The 22500-nt window shown below is 43.1% G+C and overlaps 1 protein-coding gene across 1 annotated transcript in view; it reads left to right on the top strand.

The window, feature by feature from the left end:
• LOC115825140 (venom phosphodiesterase 1) overlaps positions 1-22500 on the top strand; it is a 32996-nt gene that overhangs the window by 6091 nt on the left and 4405 nt on the right. Inside the window, exons 8-19 of the mRNA XM_030788925.1 lie at positions 31-150; positions 4264-4373; positions 5340-5405; positions 7715-7787; positions 12613-12721; positions 16603-16725; positions 16829-16860; positions 17048-17175; positions 17379-17448; positions 17714-17801; positions 18179-18351; positions 18507-18552. Of these exons, the coding sequence (XP_030644785.1) occupies positions 31-150; positions 4264-4373; positions 5340-5405; positions 7715-7787; positions 12613-12721; positions 16603-16725; positions 16829-16860; positions 17048-17175; positions 17379-17448; positions 17714-17801; positions 18179-18351; positions 18507-18552 (1138 nt within the window). The remainder of the gene's footprint in view (positions 1-30; positions 151-4263; positions 4374-5339; positions 5406-7714; positions 7788-12612; positions 12722-16602; positions 16726-16828; positions 16861-17047; positions 17176-17378; positions 17449-17713; positions 17802-18178; positions 18352-18506; positions 18553-22500) is intronic.

Raw genomic sequence — 22500 nt, 5'->3', positions numbered from 1 at the left:
CTGTTTTTTTCTCTGTCTGTCTGTCTGTAGGGGCTGTATGCTGAGTCTCATGGCCTGGTGGACAATAACATGTATGATCCTGAATTTGATGCCTCCTTTAGTCTGTCCAACAGTGAGAAAGACAAACCAAGATGGTACCTGGGTCAGCCTGTAAGATCTGTTCCTCATCACACACAGACACAGACACAGACACACACACACACACACACACACACACACACACACACACACACGCATGTGTGGACACTCTCTCACACACACATATCTAAGACATAGACATAAGAAACTTAATTGTCATTGTACTGTTGTACAAGACAACAACGCAACGAAATAATGATGGCACTCCCTGAATAAAAAAACGATATTAAAAATAATTTAAAAACTAAAAGGTCAAAAAGAGCAGTACTCACAGTGCAGTCCAATAGACACACAATTAGCAGGAAACACTTAGCAGCAATACAACAGAGTGTAACCAAGTAAACAGGTATGGCACATGGGCGTATTGCACAGTAGAGAGTTCAGTCAGTGAGGGAAGTGGTATATGTATATATGTGTGTGTATGTGTACGTTTGTGCATTTGTGTGTGTGTTGTAGTGGATGTGTGGGTGGGGGTGGGGGTGTGTCAAGCCATGTTCAACAATTTGACAGCTTTGGGGAGGAAGCTGTTTTTCGGTCTTGTGGTGTGTGCATGTATTGTCCTGTGTCGCCTGCCAGAGGGGAGGAGTTTGAGGAGCTGGAGGGCAGGGTGGGCTGGGTCATGGATGACGTTGGAGGTCCTGCCCCAACATCGGGCCTTGTAGGTGTCCTCAACTGCCGGCAGCTTTGTCATGGCCCGATCTAGAGGTGGGCATTGCCCATCCAAATTTTAGCACTGCCCATACAGAATAGTTAGAGTTTGGCCTGAGGCTGCAGTATCACAACACAAGACTGCTTTGAGAGCACCGACTGGAGTCTTTCTGCTGAAAACAACTCTGTTATAGACCTAGAACAGTACACCTCATCAGCACTGTCACATATTAACTTTTGCACAGAAAATGTCACCACTGTTAAGAAAATGCGGGTGTTCCCTAACCAGAAACTCTGGATGAACGAAAAGGTCTGGAGTCTGCTAAGGGTCAGAGATGCTGCTTACAGAGCTGATGACACTGCAGCCTATAGTCTAAGCAAGAGCTAATCTCAAAAAACAATTACAAACTCAGGATCGATGACAATTTTAACGGTAACGATCCCCGACGCATTGGGCAAGGCGTACAGGCCGTCACAGATTATAAAATGAAGGACAGCCTGACTGTAAGCAGCAACCCCTAGCAGGCACAGGACCCCAACATGTTCTTTGCCCACTTTGACAGAGATAATAGCATTAGGGAAATGGATAGACTGCTGCGCAAGGAAGCAAGTGGACCTGATGGTGACCCAGGGCGTGTGCTTTGGGCATGCGCCAACCACTTAGCAGAGGTCCCCACCAACATTTTCAACCTCTCCCTGACCTACGCTGTTGTCCCGATGTGCCTCAAATCAACAACCGTTGTGCCCATCCCCAAGCAAAAAAATGTGATTTGACTAAACGACTATCACCCGATCGCACTTGCCCCGGTGAGAGCCAAATGCTTCGAGGGGCTGAATGTGGCCCACATCAAACGCACAATCCCTGCCACCTTGGACCAGCACCGGTGTGCCTACCAGGCAAACAGATCAACAGAGGCTGCAATCAGCCTTGCCCTCTGTACCGTCCTGGATCACCAGGAAAGACCAGACAAGTATGTCAGGATTCTCTTCTTGGACTTTAGCTCGGCCTTCAACATTGTCATTCCCAACAGGCTAGTGTCCAAACTCCACAGCCTAGGCCTAAACACAACCATTTGCAACTGGACCCTGGATTTTCTAACCAGACTGTCAGGCTGGGAAAACATACGTCCACCCTCACCCTGCACCCTGGTGTTCCCCAGGGATGTGTGCTGAGTCCTCTCCTGTGTGATTTCTTCACCCATGACTGTCTACCTGTCCATGCAACAAACACCATCATCAAGTTGACAGATGACACAACAGTCATGGGCCCAATCTCTGACAGCGATGAGTCAGCAGCGATGAGTTAGCATACAGAGATGAGGTGTGAAACCTGACAGCCTGGTGATCTGCCAACAATCTCATCCTCAACACCAAGAAGACTAAAGAGATTGCGATAGACTTTAGGAAGACAAGGAGAGCAGATCCCAGATGCATAAGAGCAGATGCATAATTTTCTGTTTACAGCATATCAGTAAATGCATAATATAGCCTAAAGTATTCCAGGGGCGCAATACGAAGGGGCAATTTGACGCTCGGTCTCATTGTGATCTCTGCTCACCAGGTTTTAGAAACCCGACTGATGCACTGATTGTAAGTCGCTTTGGCAAAAAGCATCTGCCAAATAACTAAATTGTAAATTGTAAAGGCTACCAACAGCCTATACTTGACAGAAATGTAAGCTATAACTGTCAAAAATAAATGCACAATGATTTTATTAATATTTCAATTTTAAATTATATATATATGAGAAAAATGTCGCTATGATCTAGTTTTTGAGCCAGAGCCATGCTCTGTAGAATTTTCAGTTAACTTTTCCATCTCCAGGTTTTGTAGTGTCCAGCCAACCAGTCAGAAATTGGAACAGTTTGAAATCGTTGAGCTAGCCAGTGATATTGACACTAGGGGGGAAGACAAAAGCGATTCACCTACAAGATTGCAAACGGGCGTACTCTGCCTTCCACACAGGCAGGCAAGTAAAGATTTCAAGTTTCAAGGTTCAGATTTCAAGACTTAAAGAATTCTAAAATCACAGAAACTCTAAAATCAGCAAAAAGAAAAAAAACAAAAAAAACTACAAGACCAGCTCCGATTTTGTGCCCATAATTTCAAACGTTTTAAAATATTAGGGCGTCTGCAATGGCTCAAAGACTAGGTCGGCACATTTCTCTGAACTGCTCAGACTTAACGACTGTTAGTGATGAGCACGAGCAGCGATTTGCCTCTGACTGGGGTTTTCTGTCTCCGATCTCAAAGATTTGCCTCTGACTGGGGTTTTCTGTCTCCGATCTCAAAGATTTGTCTGCGACTGGAAAATCAGAGCTAAAATCATGTAGTCTGAAACTGGCTTAAGTTCATGTATAATGTAAACAACGACCCTTGTTTATGTAGACACAAATGGTTGCCCATACATCTTTTAAACATATACATGCTTTCGTGCTACATGTAGCATTTAGCCTCCGCCATCTTGGTCAGACTTTGTTACTCCCGCCTCTTTAGGAAATGTCAAGTACCAAACACATCACACGCTGAACTGATTTGTTCTCCTGTGGTTCTTGTCTCCATAATATCGAAAATTCGCCATCTCAATTTTGCATGTGAATTTGCACCGATTTTGCAACATCAGTGCGAATTTTGCGCCCATTCAGCCTCAATAAAAGCGATGCAAAATTCACAGCTGTGCCATTAGGTGGCAACATTAACAAAGAAAGGGGGTCAGACTGTCCTAGGTGGGGCAGGGCATAGCCTTGTGTGCATTGTCTACACTGGTATAGACGTGGCCTTAATGTGTTTTTCCCCCGGTTGGGTATTTCACATTCTGATAAAATCTGGGGAGAACTGACCTGAGGTTTGTCTGATTGAAATCCCCTGCTACAGTGAAGACTCCTTCAGGATGGGAGTTCTGTTGCTGGCTAATAGCTGAGTGTAGTAGCTCTAGTGCTGACCCAACGTTATCTTGCACTGGTATGTAAACTGCCATCACAAAAACAATGGAGAATTCCCTAGGTGTATGGAAGGGCTTGCACTTCACCATGATATATTCCAGATCTGCAAATATTCCGGGTCTGCAAAGTCTGTCCGTGACAGTTGTGTCCATTGTTTGCACACATACGAAATGTGCCTCCCGTCTTCTTGCGGGCATGAGATGTCCTGTCTGCTCGGTGCTGTGAGCAGCCTGGTAGTTCCACTGCAGCATCGGGAATGTTGCAGTATCATGTCTCTGTCAAAATCAGGATGCAGCATTTCTTTGTGCCTCTTGCTGCAATGTTACCATCAGTCTTAGCTCGTCCATCTTCTTGGAAAGGGATCATATGTTTGCGAGAAGGATCTACATGGGACCACCAAAGCATTATTGAAACTTTAGGATATTTACTGATATTTTGCAAGCCTGGTATTCATATTAATTTTGTATTGATATTGATGTATGTGGATGTAAATGGATGATTGTTCAGTGTGCTGTCTCTCTCTGTGTGGTGTCAGATCTGGAACACAGTCATGTCTCAGGGTTTGAGAGCAGGGACATTCTTCTGGCCTGGATCAGACGTTCCCATCAACGGCACTTTCCCAAATATCTATGAGCCATACAATGGGTGATTCTCTCCTTTATAATCTCTCCTCTTCTGTATTCTTACATGCACATCAGATGCCGATTCGCAGTAGCCATGGCAACAGGAATGTCTGTATGGCAGCCAGTTCATTTATAAAATAACACAATAACTGTGTGATAACTTTTCATAATTAGTGTGTGATGTCTGTTTATATTTAGTGTGTGATCATTCTTTATAATCAGTGTGTGATGTCTGTTTATATTTAGTGTGTGATAATTCTTTATAATCAGTGTGTGATGTCTGTTTATATTTAGTGTGTGATCATTTTTAATAATTAGCGTGTGATAATTCATTATACCGTGGGGTTTGTCTGTTTTTTTCTCCCTCACATGGATTATGGTGTATAGAAACCTAATACAGTCAGTCAAATAGAGTACAGAATATAAGGCAGAAAATACAGGCAGTGAAGAACATTATGGCCAATCAGACAACCAAATAATGTTAACCAAATAATACCAACCAATTAATATATGGATATTACACACTAAATTATATATAAATATATCCCACAAAATAATATACAAATCTAACCAACCAATTAATATATGGTAGTACCAGCCAAGTAAACAACAAGTATGTGAAAAATCTGAATTTCATTTTGTGAGCCTGGTTTTTTAACATTGTTTATACTTGTCTCATTTGTTTGTTACCTAGGGTGTTTTTCTGTTTTTCAAGACATGAAAAATAAATGCACACACACATGGACCTTCCATGCTTCCATGTAACATATTCAATGATTTTTGCAGGCTTTGAGTGTTTTTCTTTCTCTTGTGTTTTGATTATTTAAGTCTGTATTGTGATATAGGTGTTGATTAAAGCAATAAATCAACTCTGGACACACCTCGGTAATCATTACCACCTCACACTAGGTGTGAAACATGAATACATCTAATCAGTCTGTTCGTGTTCCCACCACCTGGATAAAAATGTTTTCTTGTGTTTTTTCAGTAAGATTCCATTTGAACAGCGGGTCTTCACCGTACTCAAGTGGCTGCAGCTGCCAGAACAGGACAGGTACTAACACAGCAAACAGTTCTGTCTTTGACCCCAGACAGGTACTAACACAGCAAACAGTTCTGTCTTTGACCCCAGACAGGTACTAACACAGCAAACAGTTCTGTCTTTGACCCCAGACAGGTACTAACACAGCAAACACTATTCTCTTTAATGAGGGACACTGTTCCAAGCTGTTTTACATCCCAAAGCTCAGGCCACAGACCAGTAACAGGAAAACCTCATCACTAACAGTAAAACCTCATCACTAACAGTAAAACCTCAACACTGACAGTAAAACCTCATCACTGACAGTAAAACCTCAACACTGACAGTAAAACCTCAACACTAACAGTAAAACCTCATCACTAACAGTAAAACCTCAACACTGACAGTAAAACCTCAACACTAACAGTAAAACCTCAACACTGACAGTAAAACCTCATCACTAACAGTAAAACCTCAACACTGACAGTAAAACCTCATCACTGACAGTAAAACCTCAACACTGACAGTAAAACCTCATCACTAACAGTAAAACCTCAACACTGACAGTAAAACCTCATCACTAACAGTAAAACCTCAACACTGACAGTAAAACCTCATCACTAACAGTAAAACCTCATCACTGACAGTAAAACCTCAACACTAACAGTAAAACCTCAACACTAACAGTAAAACCTCAACACTGACAGTAAAACCTCATCACTAACAGTAAAACCTCATCACTGACAGTAAAACCTCAACACTGACAGTAAAACCTCAACACTGACAGTAAAACCTCATCACTAACAGTAAAACCTCAACACTGACAGTAAAACCTCATCACTAACAGTAAAACCTCAACACTGACAGTAAAACCTCATCACTGACAGTAAAACCTCAACACTGACAGTAAAACCTCATCACTGACAGTAAAACCTCATCACTGACAGTAAAACCTCAACACTGACAGTAAAACCTCATCTCTAACAGTAAAACCTCATCACTAACAGTAAAACCTCAACACTGACAGTGAAACCTCATCACTGACAGTAAAACCTCATCACTAACAGTAAAACCTCAACACTGACAGTAAAACCTCATCACTAACAGTAAAACCTCATCACTAACAGTAAAACCTCAACACTAACAGTAAAACCTCAACACTGACAGTAAAACCTCATCACTGACAGTAAAACCTCATCACTGACAGTAAAACCTCAACACTGACAGTAAAACCTCATCACTAACAGTAAAACCTCATCACTGACAGTAAAACCTCATCACTAACAGTAAAACCTCATCACTGACAGTAAAACCTCATCACTGACAGTAAAACCTCAACACTGACAGTAAAACCTCATCACTGACAGTAAAACCTCATCACTAACAGTAAAACCTCAACACTGACAGTAAAACCTCAACACTGACAGTAAAACCTCATCACTAACAGTAAAACCTCAACACTAACAGTAAAACCTCATCACTGACAGTAAAACCTCATCACTAACAGTAAAACCTCAACACTGACAGTAAAACCTCAACACTGACAGTAAAACCTCAACACTAACAGTAAAACCTCATCACTGACAGTAAAACCTCATCTCTAACAGTAAAACCTCATCACTGACAGTAAAACCTCATCACTAACAGTAAAACCTCAACACTAACAGTAAAACCTCAACACTGACAGTAAAACCTCAACACTGACAGGAAAACCTCAACACTGACAGTAAAACCTCAACACTAACAGTAAAACCTCAACACTAACAGTAAAACCTCATCACTGACAGTAAAACCTCATCTCTAACAGTAAAACCTCATCACTGACAGTAAAACCTCATCACTAACAGTAAAACCTCATCACTGACAGTAAAACCTCATCACTAACAGTAAAACCTCAACACTGACAGTAAAACCTCAACACTGACAGTAAAACCTCAACACTAACAGTAAAACCTCATCACTGACAGTAAAACCTCATCTCTAACAGTAAAACCTCATCACTAACAGTAAAACCTCAACACTGACAGTAAAACCTCATCACTGACAGTAAAACCTCATCACTAACAGTAAAACCTCAACACTAACAGTAAAACCTCATCACTGACAGTAAAACCTCATCACTGACAGTAAAACCTCATCACTAACAGTAAAACCTCAACACTGACAGTAAAACCTCATCACTAACAGTAAAACCTCGAAACATCTACACACACAGTCTTCCCTTCTGTTTGTGTTTGTTTTTGTGTGTGTGTGTGTGTGTGTGTGTGTGTGAGCGTTTATGAATTTGTTCTGTTTATTTCTTTATCTGTTTGTATGATTGTTTGTTGGTTATTTTCACTCAGGCCGGATTTCTTTACTCTATACCTGGAGGAGCCAGATAAGTCTGGACATAGTTTTGGACCAGTCAGCGGTGGGGTAATGTCTCATACACACAGCCCACAGTAATACACACACACAAACTACACTGCCATTTGCTGGCTGTATGCCCTAAGCCCTTGTCCTGCTGTCTGTCATTTCCCACTGCACTGTAAACCAAATGAGCCTGGGTAGCTGCTGTTTACTATCCTCTAGTAGCTTTTAGTGTCAACTGAGAATTAAAGAGAAGAAATGTAAAAAAGCTTGTTTAGACAGTTGGCCAGGCAAGATCAAGGATATGCTGAATGTCTGTTTACACAGGGATTTGAGTAATTTTAATTAAACTGCCACATTCTGAATATGTGGAGGCAGTCTGCCAAACAGAGTGAGATCCTGTTCCCAGCACTTAGTGCACCTGTATCTCAGTAAAGCCAGTAAACCTGTATCTCAGTAAACTCCGTAACCCTGTATCTCAGTAAAGTCAGTAAACCTGTATCTCAGTAAACTCCGTAACCCTGTATCTCAGTAAAGTCAGTAACCCTGTATCTCAGTAAAGTCAATAAACCTGTATCTCAGTAAACGCCGCAAACCTGTATCTCAGTAAAGTCCGTAACCCTGTATCTCAGTAAAGTCAGTAACCCTGTATCTCAGTAAAGTCAGTAACCCTGTATCTCAGTAAAGTCAGTAACCCTGTATCTCAGTAAAGCCAGTAAACCTGTATCTCAGTAAAGCCAGTAAACCTGTATCTCAGTAAAGTCAGTAAACCTGTATCTCAGTAAAGTCAGTAACCCTGTATCTCAGTAAAGTCAGTAAACCTGTATCTCAGTAAACTCCGCAAACCTGTATCTCAGTAAAGTCAGTAACCCTGTATCTCAGTAAAGTCAGTAAACCTGTATCTCAGTAAAGTCAGTAAACCTGTATCTCAGTAAACTCCGCAAACCTGTATCTCAGTAAAGTCAGTAACCCTGTATCTCAGTAAAGTCAATAAACCTGTATCTCAGTAAAGTCAGTAAACCTGTATCTCAGTAAAGTCAATAAACCTGCATCTCAGTAAACTCCGCAAACCTGTATCTCAGTAAACTCCGTAACCCTGTATCTCAGTAAAGTCAGTAAACCTGTATCTCAGTAAAGTCAGTAACCCTGTATCTCAGTAAAGCCAGTAAACCTGTATCTCAGTAAAGCCAGTAAACCTGTATCTCAGTAAAGTCAGTAAACCTGTATCTCAGTAAAGCCAGTAAACCTGTATCTCAGTAAAGTCAGTAAACCTGTATCTCAGTAAAGTCAGTAACCCTGTATCTCAGTAAAGTCAATAAACCTGTATCTCAGTAAAGTCAGTAACCCTGTATCTCAGTAAAGTCAGTAACCCTGTATCTCAGTAAAGCCAGTAAACCTGTATCTCAGTAAAGTCAGTAAACCTGTATCTCAGTAAAGCCAGTAAACCTGTATCTCAGTAAAGTCAGTAAACCTGTATCTCAGTAAAGTCAGTAACCCTGTATCTCAGTAAAGTCAGTAACCCTGTATCTCAGTAAAGTCAGTAAACCTGTAGCTCAGTAAAGTCAGTAACCCTGTATCTCAGTAAAGTCAGTAACCCTGTATCTCAGTAAAGTCAGTAAACCTGTATCTCAGTAAAGTCAATAAACCTGTATCTCAGTAAAGCCAGTAAACCTGTATCTCAGTAAAGCCGGTAAACCTGTATCTCAGTAAAGCCAGTAAACCTGTATCTCAGTAAAGTCAGTAAACCTGTATCTCAGTAAAGTCAGTAACCCTGTATCTCAGTAAAGTCAGTAACCCTGTATCTCAGTAAAGTCAGTAACCCTGTATCTCAGTAAAGCCAGTAAACCTGTATCTCAGTAAAGTCAGTAACCCTGTATCTCAGTAAAGTCAGTAACCCTGTATCTCAGTAAAGTCAGTAACCCTGTATCTCAGTAAAGTCAATAAACCTGTATCTCAGTAAAGCCAGTAAACCTGTATCTCAGTAAAGCCAGTAAACCTGTATCTCAGTAAAGTCAGTAACCCTGTATCTCAGTAAAGTCAATAAACCTGTATCTCAGTAAACTCCGCAAACCTGTATCTCAGTAAAGTCAATAAACCTGTATCTCAGTAAAGTCAATAAACCTGTATCTCAGTAAAGTCAGTAACCCTGTATCTCAGTAAAGTCAGTAACCCTGTATCTCAGTAAAGTCAGTAACCCTGTATCTCAGTAAAGTCAATAAACCTGTATCTCAGTAAAGTCAGTAAACCTGTATCTCAGTAAAGTCAGTAAACCTGTATCTCAGTAAAGCCAGTAAACCTGTATCTCAGTAAAGTCAGTAAACCTGTATCTCAGTAAACTGTAACTCAGTAAACTGTAACCTGTAGCTCAGTCCCATGGGCTGAACGAGGCAGCATTTTCCTTACTATGTTTCTTTACTGGGGTATTGTTAAGTCCTCTGTTGAATAACTGTGATTGAAGATTAAATCATTAAACAGATTGGGTGTTTACTAGGGGTGTGCATCCCTCTCTTACAAGAGGATCGAATATGTATCTAGATACAGGCGCTGCATACGATTCAGGGACAATACATTTCGTTCTGGAACGATTCGGCACAATTAGATTTGGCACGATAGGATGAGACATATACGATACAATATGATACAGTTTAACATTTGATTAATGTAGACATTCATTTCCCATTATAAATTTAAATAAGCTGATTCTACAAAAGTGGCATTGCTTACCTTAAAATAAATATATTTCATAAAAGACCAGGGAATCTCAAGTATTTTTATTGCTTTCTGGCACGGGTTTTGTGTTATTGTGTTTATTACTTTTCCAGTTGACACAGACAAAAAAGACTTACTGTGTGAATACAAGTTTTAAGTCCTTAGCAATAAAACGCCGTGATTACCTTAGACCTGCTGAATTGTGGCTAAGCTGTGGCTGGAGAAAGTGTTTGATATCCGTGTCTTTGTATTGCGTGTTCTTGCTTGTGCTAGCTGTACTAGCGTCCACAGATCCCTCGTCGCCCACGTAGTTTCATGGCGTCTTTCCAGGTGAGTGGTAAGATTTGTCGTGCTACTGCTGTATAGCCAGACTTTTGTCCAGTTTCCTTCCTTCTTATAAAAAATGTCTTCCTAACTTTAGATTTTAGAATTGATGGCGCAACCGTGTCAGTGCTGTCAGACGTGTTCTTGTTTTTACCTCGCAAGCAATGCTAACGTTACTCTTAAAGGTAAAAGGTCAATGCGAGAGGCTGTGCAGATTTATTGGCGAATGATAGGCGGTCATTATTATTTTGGAAGTAACATGACTTACGCGCTGAATCTCCCACAGCAGTTTAGTTTATACTGAAGTAGAATTAGCAGGAAAGCTTCAGTCAACCGATTCGTAACGTTAGAATCCTGCCATCGACCAGTTCATGGTACATTTAGACCAATCCAGGGGTCCGCGTATCGATGTAGTTGCATTTTTAACGTTACAATCGGTTTCCGATTCGTATCGCTTGTTTACATCATTAAGGCTCTTTGTGGACATAATCATGTTTTAAGAGACACACTCTGTGATTAGATACACTTCGTGATTAGAGATGGAAAATGTGATGAGTGCTCCAGGGGTGGACAGTAACGAAGTACATACTTTACTGTACTCAAGTACATTTTTCGAGTATCTGTACTTTACCTGAGTGGGTTTTTTTTGGAAAAAACATTTCAAAGACAAATATTGTACTTTTCACTCCACTGCATTTCTATGAAAGTTCTCATTACTCATTACTTTGAAACATAGCTTTGAAGTCGGCGGATGAATTTTCTTTTCTAAAATGTGATTGTGGAGACAAGGGTCATCCAGCTGTTTCACATTTCAGGCAATTCTATATAGTAGAAGTAAAATTAACCTAGACTACAATGTATCGACATGTTTATCCTTTTAAGGTCGATCTGAGTTAACCTAGGGCCTATTTAACCAATACATCTACACTGCCTTTACACTGTCTTTTACGCATTCGATTGAGCTGTGTTTCTTTAGGCTTTGTAGCATATTCCACAAGTTTTTTATTATACAGGTTCTACAAGCAAGTCAGTGCATTCAGTAGGTTGTTTCAGAGTCATTAGGCTCTGTAAATGCATTGTGGCAACAATACAACAATGCCATGACATTAAAAAGAAAATGTAATTTTGAATACTTAAGTATTTTTAAAAGCAAGTACTCCCATACTTTAACTCAAGTAAAAATTGAACTGAACAACTTTTCCTTGTAGTGCAGTAATATTTGACCAGGAGTATCTACACTTTGACTCAAGTAATGGGGTTGTGTACTTTGTCCACCTCTGGACTGCTCATTTGAAAAGGAGGTGGTGGCCAGATGAACTGTCTGTTTGCTCTGTGCTGATGTATGGTTCTGTTTTTGTTGTGTCAGTATTCAGCACTGAACAACATGTCTTTCCACGTTAATTTACGTAACAGAAAAGTGCCACATTTGGTCGTACACTGACATAAACCTTTGGTTTATGTTTTCATGTCTTGGAGTTGACCATTCACCCTGCTCAGTGTAAAATATATCTTTGTGTCCTCCCATAATGTCTTTACGACTGTACTAGCACGTGATGATGTAACTGCAGTTGCTGGCACAATATGTGGATTCGTGTGATGAAGTGAGATAAGCCACGTAGCGATGTGACTCAGATCTGAAAATCATAAACAACCAGGATCTGTCATTCCTGAGAGTTTAACATTCGACTTCATCTCCATTTGTAAGGAAAGAATAAACTCCAGTAAACTTTAAACAAACATTATACAAACCTCCCACAGGTGTAAACATGTTTGACCACTGTGAAGCGTAGGATGTTTTAAATGTCATTCTTCATCAAAATACAAATCTCTCTGTTTTCTCTTCTTTGTTGACCGTTAGTTGATTGCAGCTCTTCAGGGAGTGGACAAGATCATTGGTCAGCTGATGAATGGACTCAAACAGCTAAACCTTCATCAGTGTGTCAACATCATCATTGTTGCAGACCACGGTGAGGAGGTGGCTTTGGTTTGTCTCATGAATAAACAGACTTTGAGGGCAGGAAAAGAGGCATCACAGCGGCTGTACAGCCATGTCCTAACACACCGTCACCCACTGCCCTAACACACCGTCACCCACTGCCCTAACACACCGTCACCCACTGCCCTAACACACCGTCACCCACCAGCCTAACACACCGTCACCCACTGCCCTAACACACCGTCACCCACTGCCCTAACACACCGTCACCCACTGCCCTAACACACCGTCACCCACTGCCCTAACACACCGTCACCCACCAGCCTAACACACCGTCACCCACTGCCCTAACACACCGTCACCCACTGCCCTAACACACCGTCACCCACTGCCCTAACACATCGTCAACCACTGCCCTAACACACCGTCACCCACCAGCCTAACACACCGTCACCCACTGCCCTAACACACCGTCACCCACTGCCCTAACACACCGTCACCCACTGTCCTAACACACCGTCACCCACTGCCCTAACACACCATCACCCACTGCCCTAACACACCGTCACCCACCAGCCTAACACATCGTCACCCACTGCCCTAACACACCGTCACCCACTGTCCTAACACACCGTTACCCACCAGCCTAACACATCGTCACCCACCAGCCTAACACACCGTCACCCACTGCCCTAACACACCGTCACCCACTGCCCTAACACACCGTCACCCACCAGCCTAACACATCATCAACCACTGCCCTAACACACCGTCACCCACTGCCCTAACACACCGTCACCCACCAGCCTAACACACCGTCACCCACCAGCCTAACACATCGTCACCCACTGCCCTAACACACCGTCACCCACTGTCCTAACACACCGTCACCCACTGCCCTAACACACCGTCACCCACTGCCCTAACACACCGTTACCCACCAGCCTAACACACCGTCACCCACTGCCCTAACACACCGTCACCCACTGCCCTAACACACCGTTACCCACCAGCCTAACACACCGTCACCCACCAGCCTAACACACCGTTACCCACCAGCCTAACACATCGTCACCCACTGCCCTAACACACCGTCACCCACTGCCCTAACACACCGTCACCCACCAGCCTAACACACCGTTACCCACCAGCCTAACACATCGTCACCCACCAGCCTAACACACCGTCACCCACTGCCCTAACACACCGTTACCCACCAGCCTAACACATCGTCAACCACTGCCCTAACACACCGTCACCCACTGCCCTAACACACCGTCACCCACTGCCCTAACACACCGTTACCCACCAGCCTAACACATCGTCAACCACTGCCCTAACACATCGTCAACCACTGCCCTAACACACCGTCACCCACTGCCCTAACACACCGTCACCCACTGCCCTAACACACCGTTACCCACCAGCCTAACACATCGTCACCCACCAGCCTAACACACCGTCACCCACTGCCCTAACACACCGTTACCCACCAGCCTAACACATCGTCAACCACTGCCCTAACACACCGTCACCCACTGCCCTAACACACCGTCACCCACTGCCCTAACACACCGTCACCCACTGTCCTAACACACCGTTACCCACCAGCCTAACACACCGTCACCCACCAGCCTAACACACCGTCACCCACTGCCCTAACACACCGTCACCCACTGCCCTAACACACCGTCACCCACCAGCCTAACACATCGTCACCCACCAGCCTAACACATCGTCACCCACCAGCCTAACACACCGTCACCCACTGCCCTAACACATCGTCACCCACCAGCCTAACACACCGTCACCCACTGCCCTAACACACCGTCACCCACTGCCCTAACACACCGTCACCCAATGCCCTAACACATCGTCACCCACTGCCCTAACACACCGTCACCCACCAGCCTAACACATCGTCACCCACTGCACTAACACACCGTCACCCACTGCCCTAACACACCATCACCCACCAGCCTAACACACCGTCACCCACCAGCCTAACACACCGTCACCCACTGCCCTAACACACCGTCACCCACCAGCCTAACACATCGTCAACCACTGCCCTAACACACCGTCACCCACTGCCCTAACACACCATCACCCACCAGCCTAACACATCGTCATCCACCAGCCTAACACACCGTCACCCACTGTCCTAACACACCGTCACCCACTGTCCTAACACACCGTCACCCACCAGCCTAACACACCGTCACCCACCAGCCTAACACACCGTCACCCACTGCCCTAACACACCGTCACCCACTGCCCTAACACACCGTCACCCACCAGCCTAACACACCGTCACCCACCAGCCTAACACACCGTCACCCACTGCCCTAACACACCATCACCCACTGCCCTAACACACCGTCACCCACCAGCCTAACACACCGTCACCCACTGCCCTAACACATCGTCACCCACTGCCCTAACACACCATCACCCACCAGCCTAACACACCGTCACCCACCAGCCTAACACACCGTCACCCACTGCCCTAACACACCGTCACCCACCAGCCTAACACACCGTCACCCACTGCCCTAACACACCGTCACCCACCAGCCTAACACACCATCACCCACTGCCCTAACACACCATCACCCACTGCCCTAACACACCATCACCCACCAGCCTAACACACCGTCACCCACTGCCCTAACACACCGTCACCCACCAGCCTAACACACCATCACCCACTGCCCTAACACACCATCACCCACCAGCCTAACACACCATCACCCACTGCCCTAACACACCGTCACCCACTGCCCTAACACACCGTCACCCACTGCCCTAACACACTGTCACCCACTGCCCTAACACACCGTCACCCACTGCCCTAACACACTGTCACCCACCAGCCTAACACACCGTCACCCACTGCCCTAACACACCGTCACCCACCAGCCTAACACACTGTCACCCACTGCCCTAACACACTGTCACCCACTGCCCTAACACACCGTCACCCACTGTCCTAACACACCGTCACCCACCAGCCTAACACACCGTCACCCACTGCCCTAACACATCGTCACCCACTGCCCTAACACACCATCACCCACTGCTCTAACACACTGTCACCCACCAGCCTAACACACCATCACCCGCCAGCCTAACACACTGTCCCCCACTGCCCTAACACATCGTCACCCACCAGCCTAACACACCATCACCCACTGCCCTAACACACCGTCACCCACTGCCCTAACACACCGTCACCCACCAGCCTAACACACCGTCACCCACTGCCCTAACACACCGTCACCCACTGCCCTAACACACCGTCACCCACCAGCCTAACACACCGTTACCCACCAGCCTAACACATCGTCACCCACTGCCCTAACACACCGTCACCCACTGCCCTAACACACCGTCACCCACCAGCCTAACACACCGTCACCCACTGCCCTAACACACCGTCACCCACTGCCCTAACACACCGTCACCCACCAGCCTAACACACCGTTACCCACCAGCCTAACACATCGTCACCCACTGCCCTAACACACCGTCACCCACTGCCCTAACACACCGTCACCCACCAGCCTAACACACCGTCACCCACTGCCCTAACACACCGTCACCCACTGCCCTAACACACCGTCACCTGCTGGGTGCATGTCCACTTGTCCACAGCGTTCAGTTTGTGGTGTTAGTCCTCTGGACAACGTGTGCAGGCGGGTTTTTAATCAGTTCTGCTGGTTTGACTTTTTGTTCACTGCTTTAAACAGCTTTTAAATCAGCTTTATGATAGTTAAAACATTCAGCAGTTTGACTGGATTTTATAAGGTATGAAAGATTTTGATTGTATTTCACTGAACTGAACTCAGTATAACTGGTTTGAACAATTTCTGCCAGACACAACTGGTTATGACTGGGTTTGTGCCACAGGTATGGAGGAGACTAGCTGTGGACGAAAAGAGGTTTTGGAGCACTATGTGGGAGATGTAGGTGCCTTTTACGTTTACGAAGGCCCAGTTGGAAGAATCCGGGCTAGAAACAAAGACCAGCCCTGTGAGTTTAAATGATATTACTGACTCACTGGGAATATGACTTAAAATTAGTATGACATCACTTGTTTTTATGGTTTGTTGATCTAGTGTGGTTTCTTTGGCAGTCGCTGCAGCTGAACTTGTGGCCAACATGACGGTATGTGTTTCAGTACAGAACGAACACGCACACACACACACATATCATTACAGCACGCATACTTCACACACACACAACACACAACAGGCCCACACAGATATTTCATTACTGTTCAACACAAAATAGTTCAGTTGAGTTCAGGGGGAGTTTGCTGTAACGTGTGTGTGTGCGTGTGTGGACTGTGCAGTGTAAGAAACCAGATCAGAAGATAAAAGCCTATCTGAAGGCTCACCTACCCAAGCGCTTCCACTTTGCTAACAGCAGACGCATCGAGGAGGTGGGAGTGATCGTCGAACCGCGCTGGCTATTCGAGAGGTAGATATTACATCCCTCTCTCTGTCCATCTCTCTCTCTCTCTCTCTCTCTCTCTCTTCCCCCATCTATCATACACACATTCACACACGCACACACACAGACACATACGCATACACGCACACACACATACACACACACAGGCGCACGCACACACACAAACACACACACAGGTCAAAAGTGTTTTTGTGTGTGTGGCTGTGCAGGTACCCAGGCTCTCTGACATTCTGTGATGGTGGGCAGCACGGGTATGACAACGATGTGTACAGCATGCAGGTCAGCACAAATGTGCTTGTGCGTGTGTTTGTTTGGGTGTGGGGGTGGGCAGATGAATGTTATGTGTAGAACATTCTACATCTAAACTAATAAATAACCATCTGTTAAATATTTGTATTTGCAATCACACACTAAGTTTAGTGTATGAGTTTGAGCCTGTTTTAGGGTGTGTGTGTGTGTACAGTGTGTGTGTGTGTGTGTGTACAGTGTGTGTCTGTTTGTGTGTGTGTCTGTTCGTTATTTATCTCCATTTGTGTCTCTGTAGGCGATGTTTCTGAGCCACGGACCAAAATTTCAACCCAAGACTGAAGTGGAGCCGTTTTCTAACATTGAGCTGTATAATCTTATGTGTGGTGAGTGAGATCTGTCTGACTCCAAAATGCATCTAATTAAAAACATCCATTCTGTGACAAATATACTACACAATCAAATAATCAAAGAGTTCTTATTAAAGTTAGTGAGTGAGTCAGTGAGTTACTTTGGAATCATGCTGTTATCTGTGTTTGTGTGTGTGCATGCGTTTAAGGTGTGTGTTTGTGTATGCTTGTATGTGTGTGTGTGTGTTTGTGTCTGTACGGTGTGTCTGTGTATATGTGTGTGTGTCTGTGTATGTGTATATGTGTGTATGTGTGCTGAGGGTAAACTCACTGGGTTGTAGATAGTTGTCTCTGAAGTCATAGCCGCATGTCTGAGTCTCGTTGTCATTTGGGTGTTTGTGTGTATTGTTCAGACTTGTTGGAAGTCTCTCCGGCTGAGAATAATGGAACGCATGGCAGTATGAACCATCTGCTGCAGGAACCCTTCTTCACTCCCACCCACCCTCAGGAGAAGAGTTTACCTGGACAGTGCCCACTGCTCACCCTAACGCCCTCTGACACTCTGGGATGTAACTGCTCTGCTCTGGTACATCTCTGCCATTAATACCCACCCTGTCTCTAACACCACTCTCAAATATCTGACATCACTTCAGTCTGGAACCATGTTCATAAAACCTGTCAGCAATGCTATGACATATCTGAATCAGTCTAACTATTGCTGTTGTTTGATCTGTACTTTAGGATGAACTGAACCTTAACTCGCGTCTGAATCTGACTGCCAGTCAAGGTAAACATCAGTCTCTCTTCTCTGCACACATTTCATCTTACACAGAGATTCAGTAGAAGATGTTTGGCCTGCATTTTTACTTTCAGTCTGCAGGTTTGTTTGTTATAGATTAGATTAACATTACAGTTAAATCAGCTATTACTGCCGCTGTTCCCACAGTCGTTCTTACTATAGTCACTGTTACAATAGTCAGTAACACTATAGTCAATCTCACTACAGTCCCTATTAATACAGTGAGTGTCACTATAGGCACTGTTACAATAGTCACTAACACTATAGTCAATCTCACTACAGTCCCTATTAATACAGTGAGTGTCACTATAGGCACTGTCACAATAGTCACTAACACTATAGTCAATCTCACTACAGTCCCTATTAATACAGTGAGTGTCACTATAGTCACTGTTACAATAGTCAGTAACACTATAGTCAATCTCACTACAGTCCCTATTAATACAGTGAGTGTCACTATAGTCACTGTTACAATAGTCAGTAACACTATAGTCAATCTCACTACAGTCCCTATTAATACAGTGAGTGTCACTATAGGCACTATCACTACAGTCAGTGTCACTAAATTCTATTACTATAGTCACTATCACTATAGCCCCTATCACTATAGCCCCTATCACTATAGTCACTATCACTATAGTCACTACACTATGTTTTTGAGTTCCAGCTACATGTGACCAAATGTTTTATGCCTTTAAAAATGTAAATAGTTGGAAATAAGAATCTGTTCTTAATCTGTTTTGCCTGGTTAAATAAAGGTCAAATAAATAAAATAGAAATCCACTGTGATCTGTAAGTTGTAATGCACATGTGTAAATGATGAACTGATGCATAATATTGTTTAAATTGCAGTTCTTTTATTCACATTTCAGGTTTTTCATAACATGTGTTGTAAAAGGATAGTTCAATAAATGTGAACATCTTAATAATATATTAATACTTTTTTGCACTAAATCAAAGACATGGATTTAGAGTTCTAGTTATTTATAGATTGTTATGCTATTATTTTACTGGTCCAGCCCACGTAAGATCAAATTGCTCTATATGTGGCCCCTGAAGTAAAATGAGTTTGACACCCCTGCTATAGCCCCTATCACTATAACCCCTATCACTATAGCCCCTATCACTATAGTCACTATCACTATAGTCAATATCACTGTAACCTCTATCATTATAGTCACTATCACTATAGCCCCTATCACTATATTCACTATCACTATAGTCACTATCACTGTAACCCCTATCATTATAGTCACTATCACTATAGCCCCTATCACTATAGTCACTATCACTATAGCCCCTATCACTATAGCCCCTATCACTATAGCCACTATCACTATAGTCACTATCACTATAGCCCCTATCACTATAGCCCCTATCACTATAGTCACTATCTCTAGAGTCACTATCACTATAGCCCATATCACTATAGCCCCTATCACTATAGCCCCTATCACTATAGTCACTATCACTATAGCCCCTATCACTATAGTCACTATCACTATAGCCCATATTGCTATAGTCACTATCACTATAGCCCCTATCACTATAGCCCCTATCACTATAGTCACTATCTCTATAGTCACTATCACTATAGCCCATATCACTATAGCCCCTATCACTATAGTCACTATCACTATAGTCACTATCACTATAGCCCCTATCACTATAGTCACTATCTCTATAGTCACTATCACTATAGCCCCTATCACTATAGCCCCTATCACTATAGTCACTATCACTATAGCCCCTATCACTATAGTCACTATCACTATAGCCCATATTGCTATAGTCACTATCACTATAGCCCCTATCCCTATAGTCACTATCGCTATAGCCCCTATCACTATAGTCACTATCTCTATAGTCACTATCACTATAGCCCATATCACTATAGCCCCTATCACTATAGTCACTATCACTGTAACCCCTATCATTATAGTCACTAACACTATAGCCCATATCACTATAGCTCCTATCACTATAGCCCCATCACTATAGTCACTATCACTATAGCCCATATTACTATAGTCACTATCATTGTAACCCCTATCATTATAGTCACTAACACAATAGCCCATACCACTATAGTCACTATCACTATAGCCCATATTACTTTAGTCACTATCACTATAGCCCCTATCCCTATAGTCACTATAACTATAGTCACTATCACTGTAACCCCTATCGTTATACATCAATAACACTATAGTCCCTATCACTATAGTCACTATTACTATAGTCACTATCACTATAGCCCCTATCACTATAGTCACTATCACTATAGTCACTATCACTGTAACCCCTATCGTTATACATCAATAACACTATAGTCCCTATCACTATAGTCACTATTACTATAGTCACTATCACTATAGCCCCTATCACTATAGTCACTATCACTATAGTCACTATCACTGTAACCCCTATCGTTATACATCAATAACACTATAGTCCCTATCACTATAGTCACTATTACTATAGTCACTATCACTATAGCCCCTATCACTATAGTCACTATCACTATAGTCACTATCTCTATAACCCCTATCATTATAGTCACTAACACTATAGCCCATATTACTATAGCCCCTATCACTATAGCCCCTATCACTATAGTCACTATCACTATAGCCCATATTACTATAGTCACTATCACTATAGCCCCTATCACTATAGTCACTATCACTATAGTCACTATCACTGTAACCCCTATCACTATAGCCCCTATAACTATAGTCACTATCACTATAGTCACTCTCACTATAACCCTTATTACTATAGTCACTATCACTATGGTCACTATCACTATAATCACTATCACTGTAACCCCTATCACTATAGCCCCTATAACTATAGTCACTATCACTATAGCCCATATCATTATGGTCACTATCACTATAGTCACTTGACAAAATATATTAGTTTTGATAAATAATGCCGTGCACTGATACAGTGACCTAGAGTAAACGCTGCTGTTTAATGCATCTACTACTACATGACTGTCTGCTATGAGGTCTTGCAACTTTGGGATTTCACACTACACGTTTGAAAGAGAAGCTAGATAACTTTGTTTGGCTACCAAGCCATGTTAGATCCTTGTTCAGCTCACGTTTATTCATGAGTCCCCTCTGGGTTAATAATTTACAATGCACCGACTGTAACTACAGACATGTGAGTTGCAGATATATTAACTGTTGCTTCATTTAGGCAGAATAAGTTAAATGCTACAGTTTAATCGCTCATTAAAATTAGCAGTCTTCCACTGATAAATATGGCACTAGCTATACCTCTGTCTGTAACCTAATTTAGCCATGGACAGCGTTATAAGCTGCTGTAAGCAATGTTGTCATAGATGTTTTAGAAATGATGAGGGAGAAATGATAGGACTGTTGTGTGTTTACTCGCAAGAATTGCCTCTTAAATAAACCTAAAAATAAACCTAAAAATAAAGTTTGCCAACAGCTTAGCCTACACCACTCAACTACCGTAATGTTAAACATAATTTTGATGTTTGACTGACAGTACCAGTTTTCACGTTACTGCAGCAAAGCCTGCTTGAAGGAGCCATCCTCCATCTCTCTGTCTCTTTTTTCAATGATTGTTTATTGGCCGTTATGAACGCTGATATGATTTATCTGCAATTAGCTCATATCGGCCAATAATATCAGCACACCAATTTATCGGTCGGGCTCTAATAGTCACTATCAGCATACTACAGACACTATCACTACAGTCACTATTAGTATAGTCACAATTAGAACAGTCACTATCACTATAGATTACTGTAGTCAGTATCACTATAGTCACCATCACTATAGTCACTATTACTACAGTAACAATTAGTACACTCACTATATCATTATATATATATATAGAGAGAGAGAGAGAGAGAGAGAGAGAGATCTCAAACAATTAAACAGAGGTCTTGATTGA

Source organism: Chanos chanos, chromosome 12 (assembly GCF_902362185.1).
Source record: "Chanos chanos chromosome 12, fChaCha1.1, whole genome shotgun sequence".
Taxonomy (NCBI): Eukaryota; Metazoa; Chordata; class Actinopteri; order Gonorynchiformes; family Chanidae; genus Chanos; species Chanos chanos.
The sequence above is the reverse complement of the archived record's forward strand: the minus strand, read 5'-3'. Positions and strand labels throughout refer to the sequence as shown.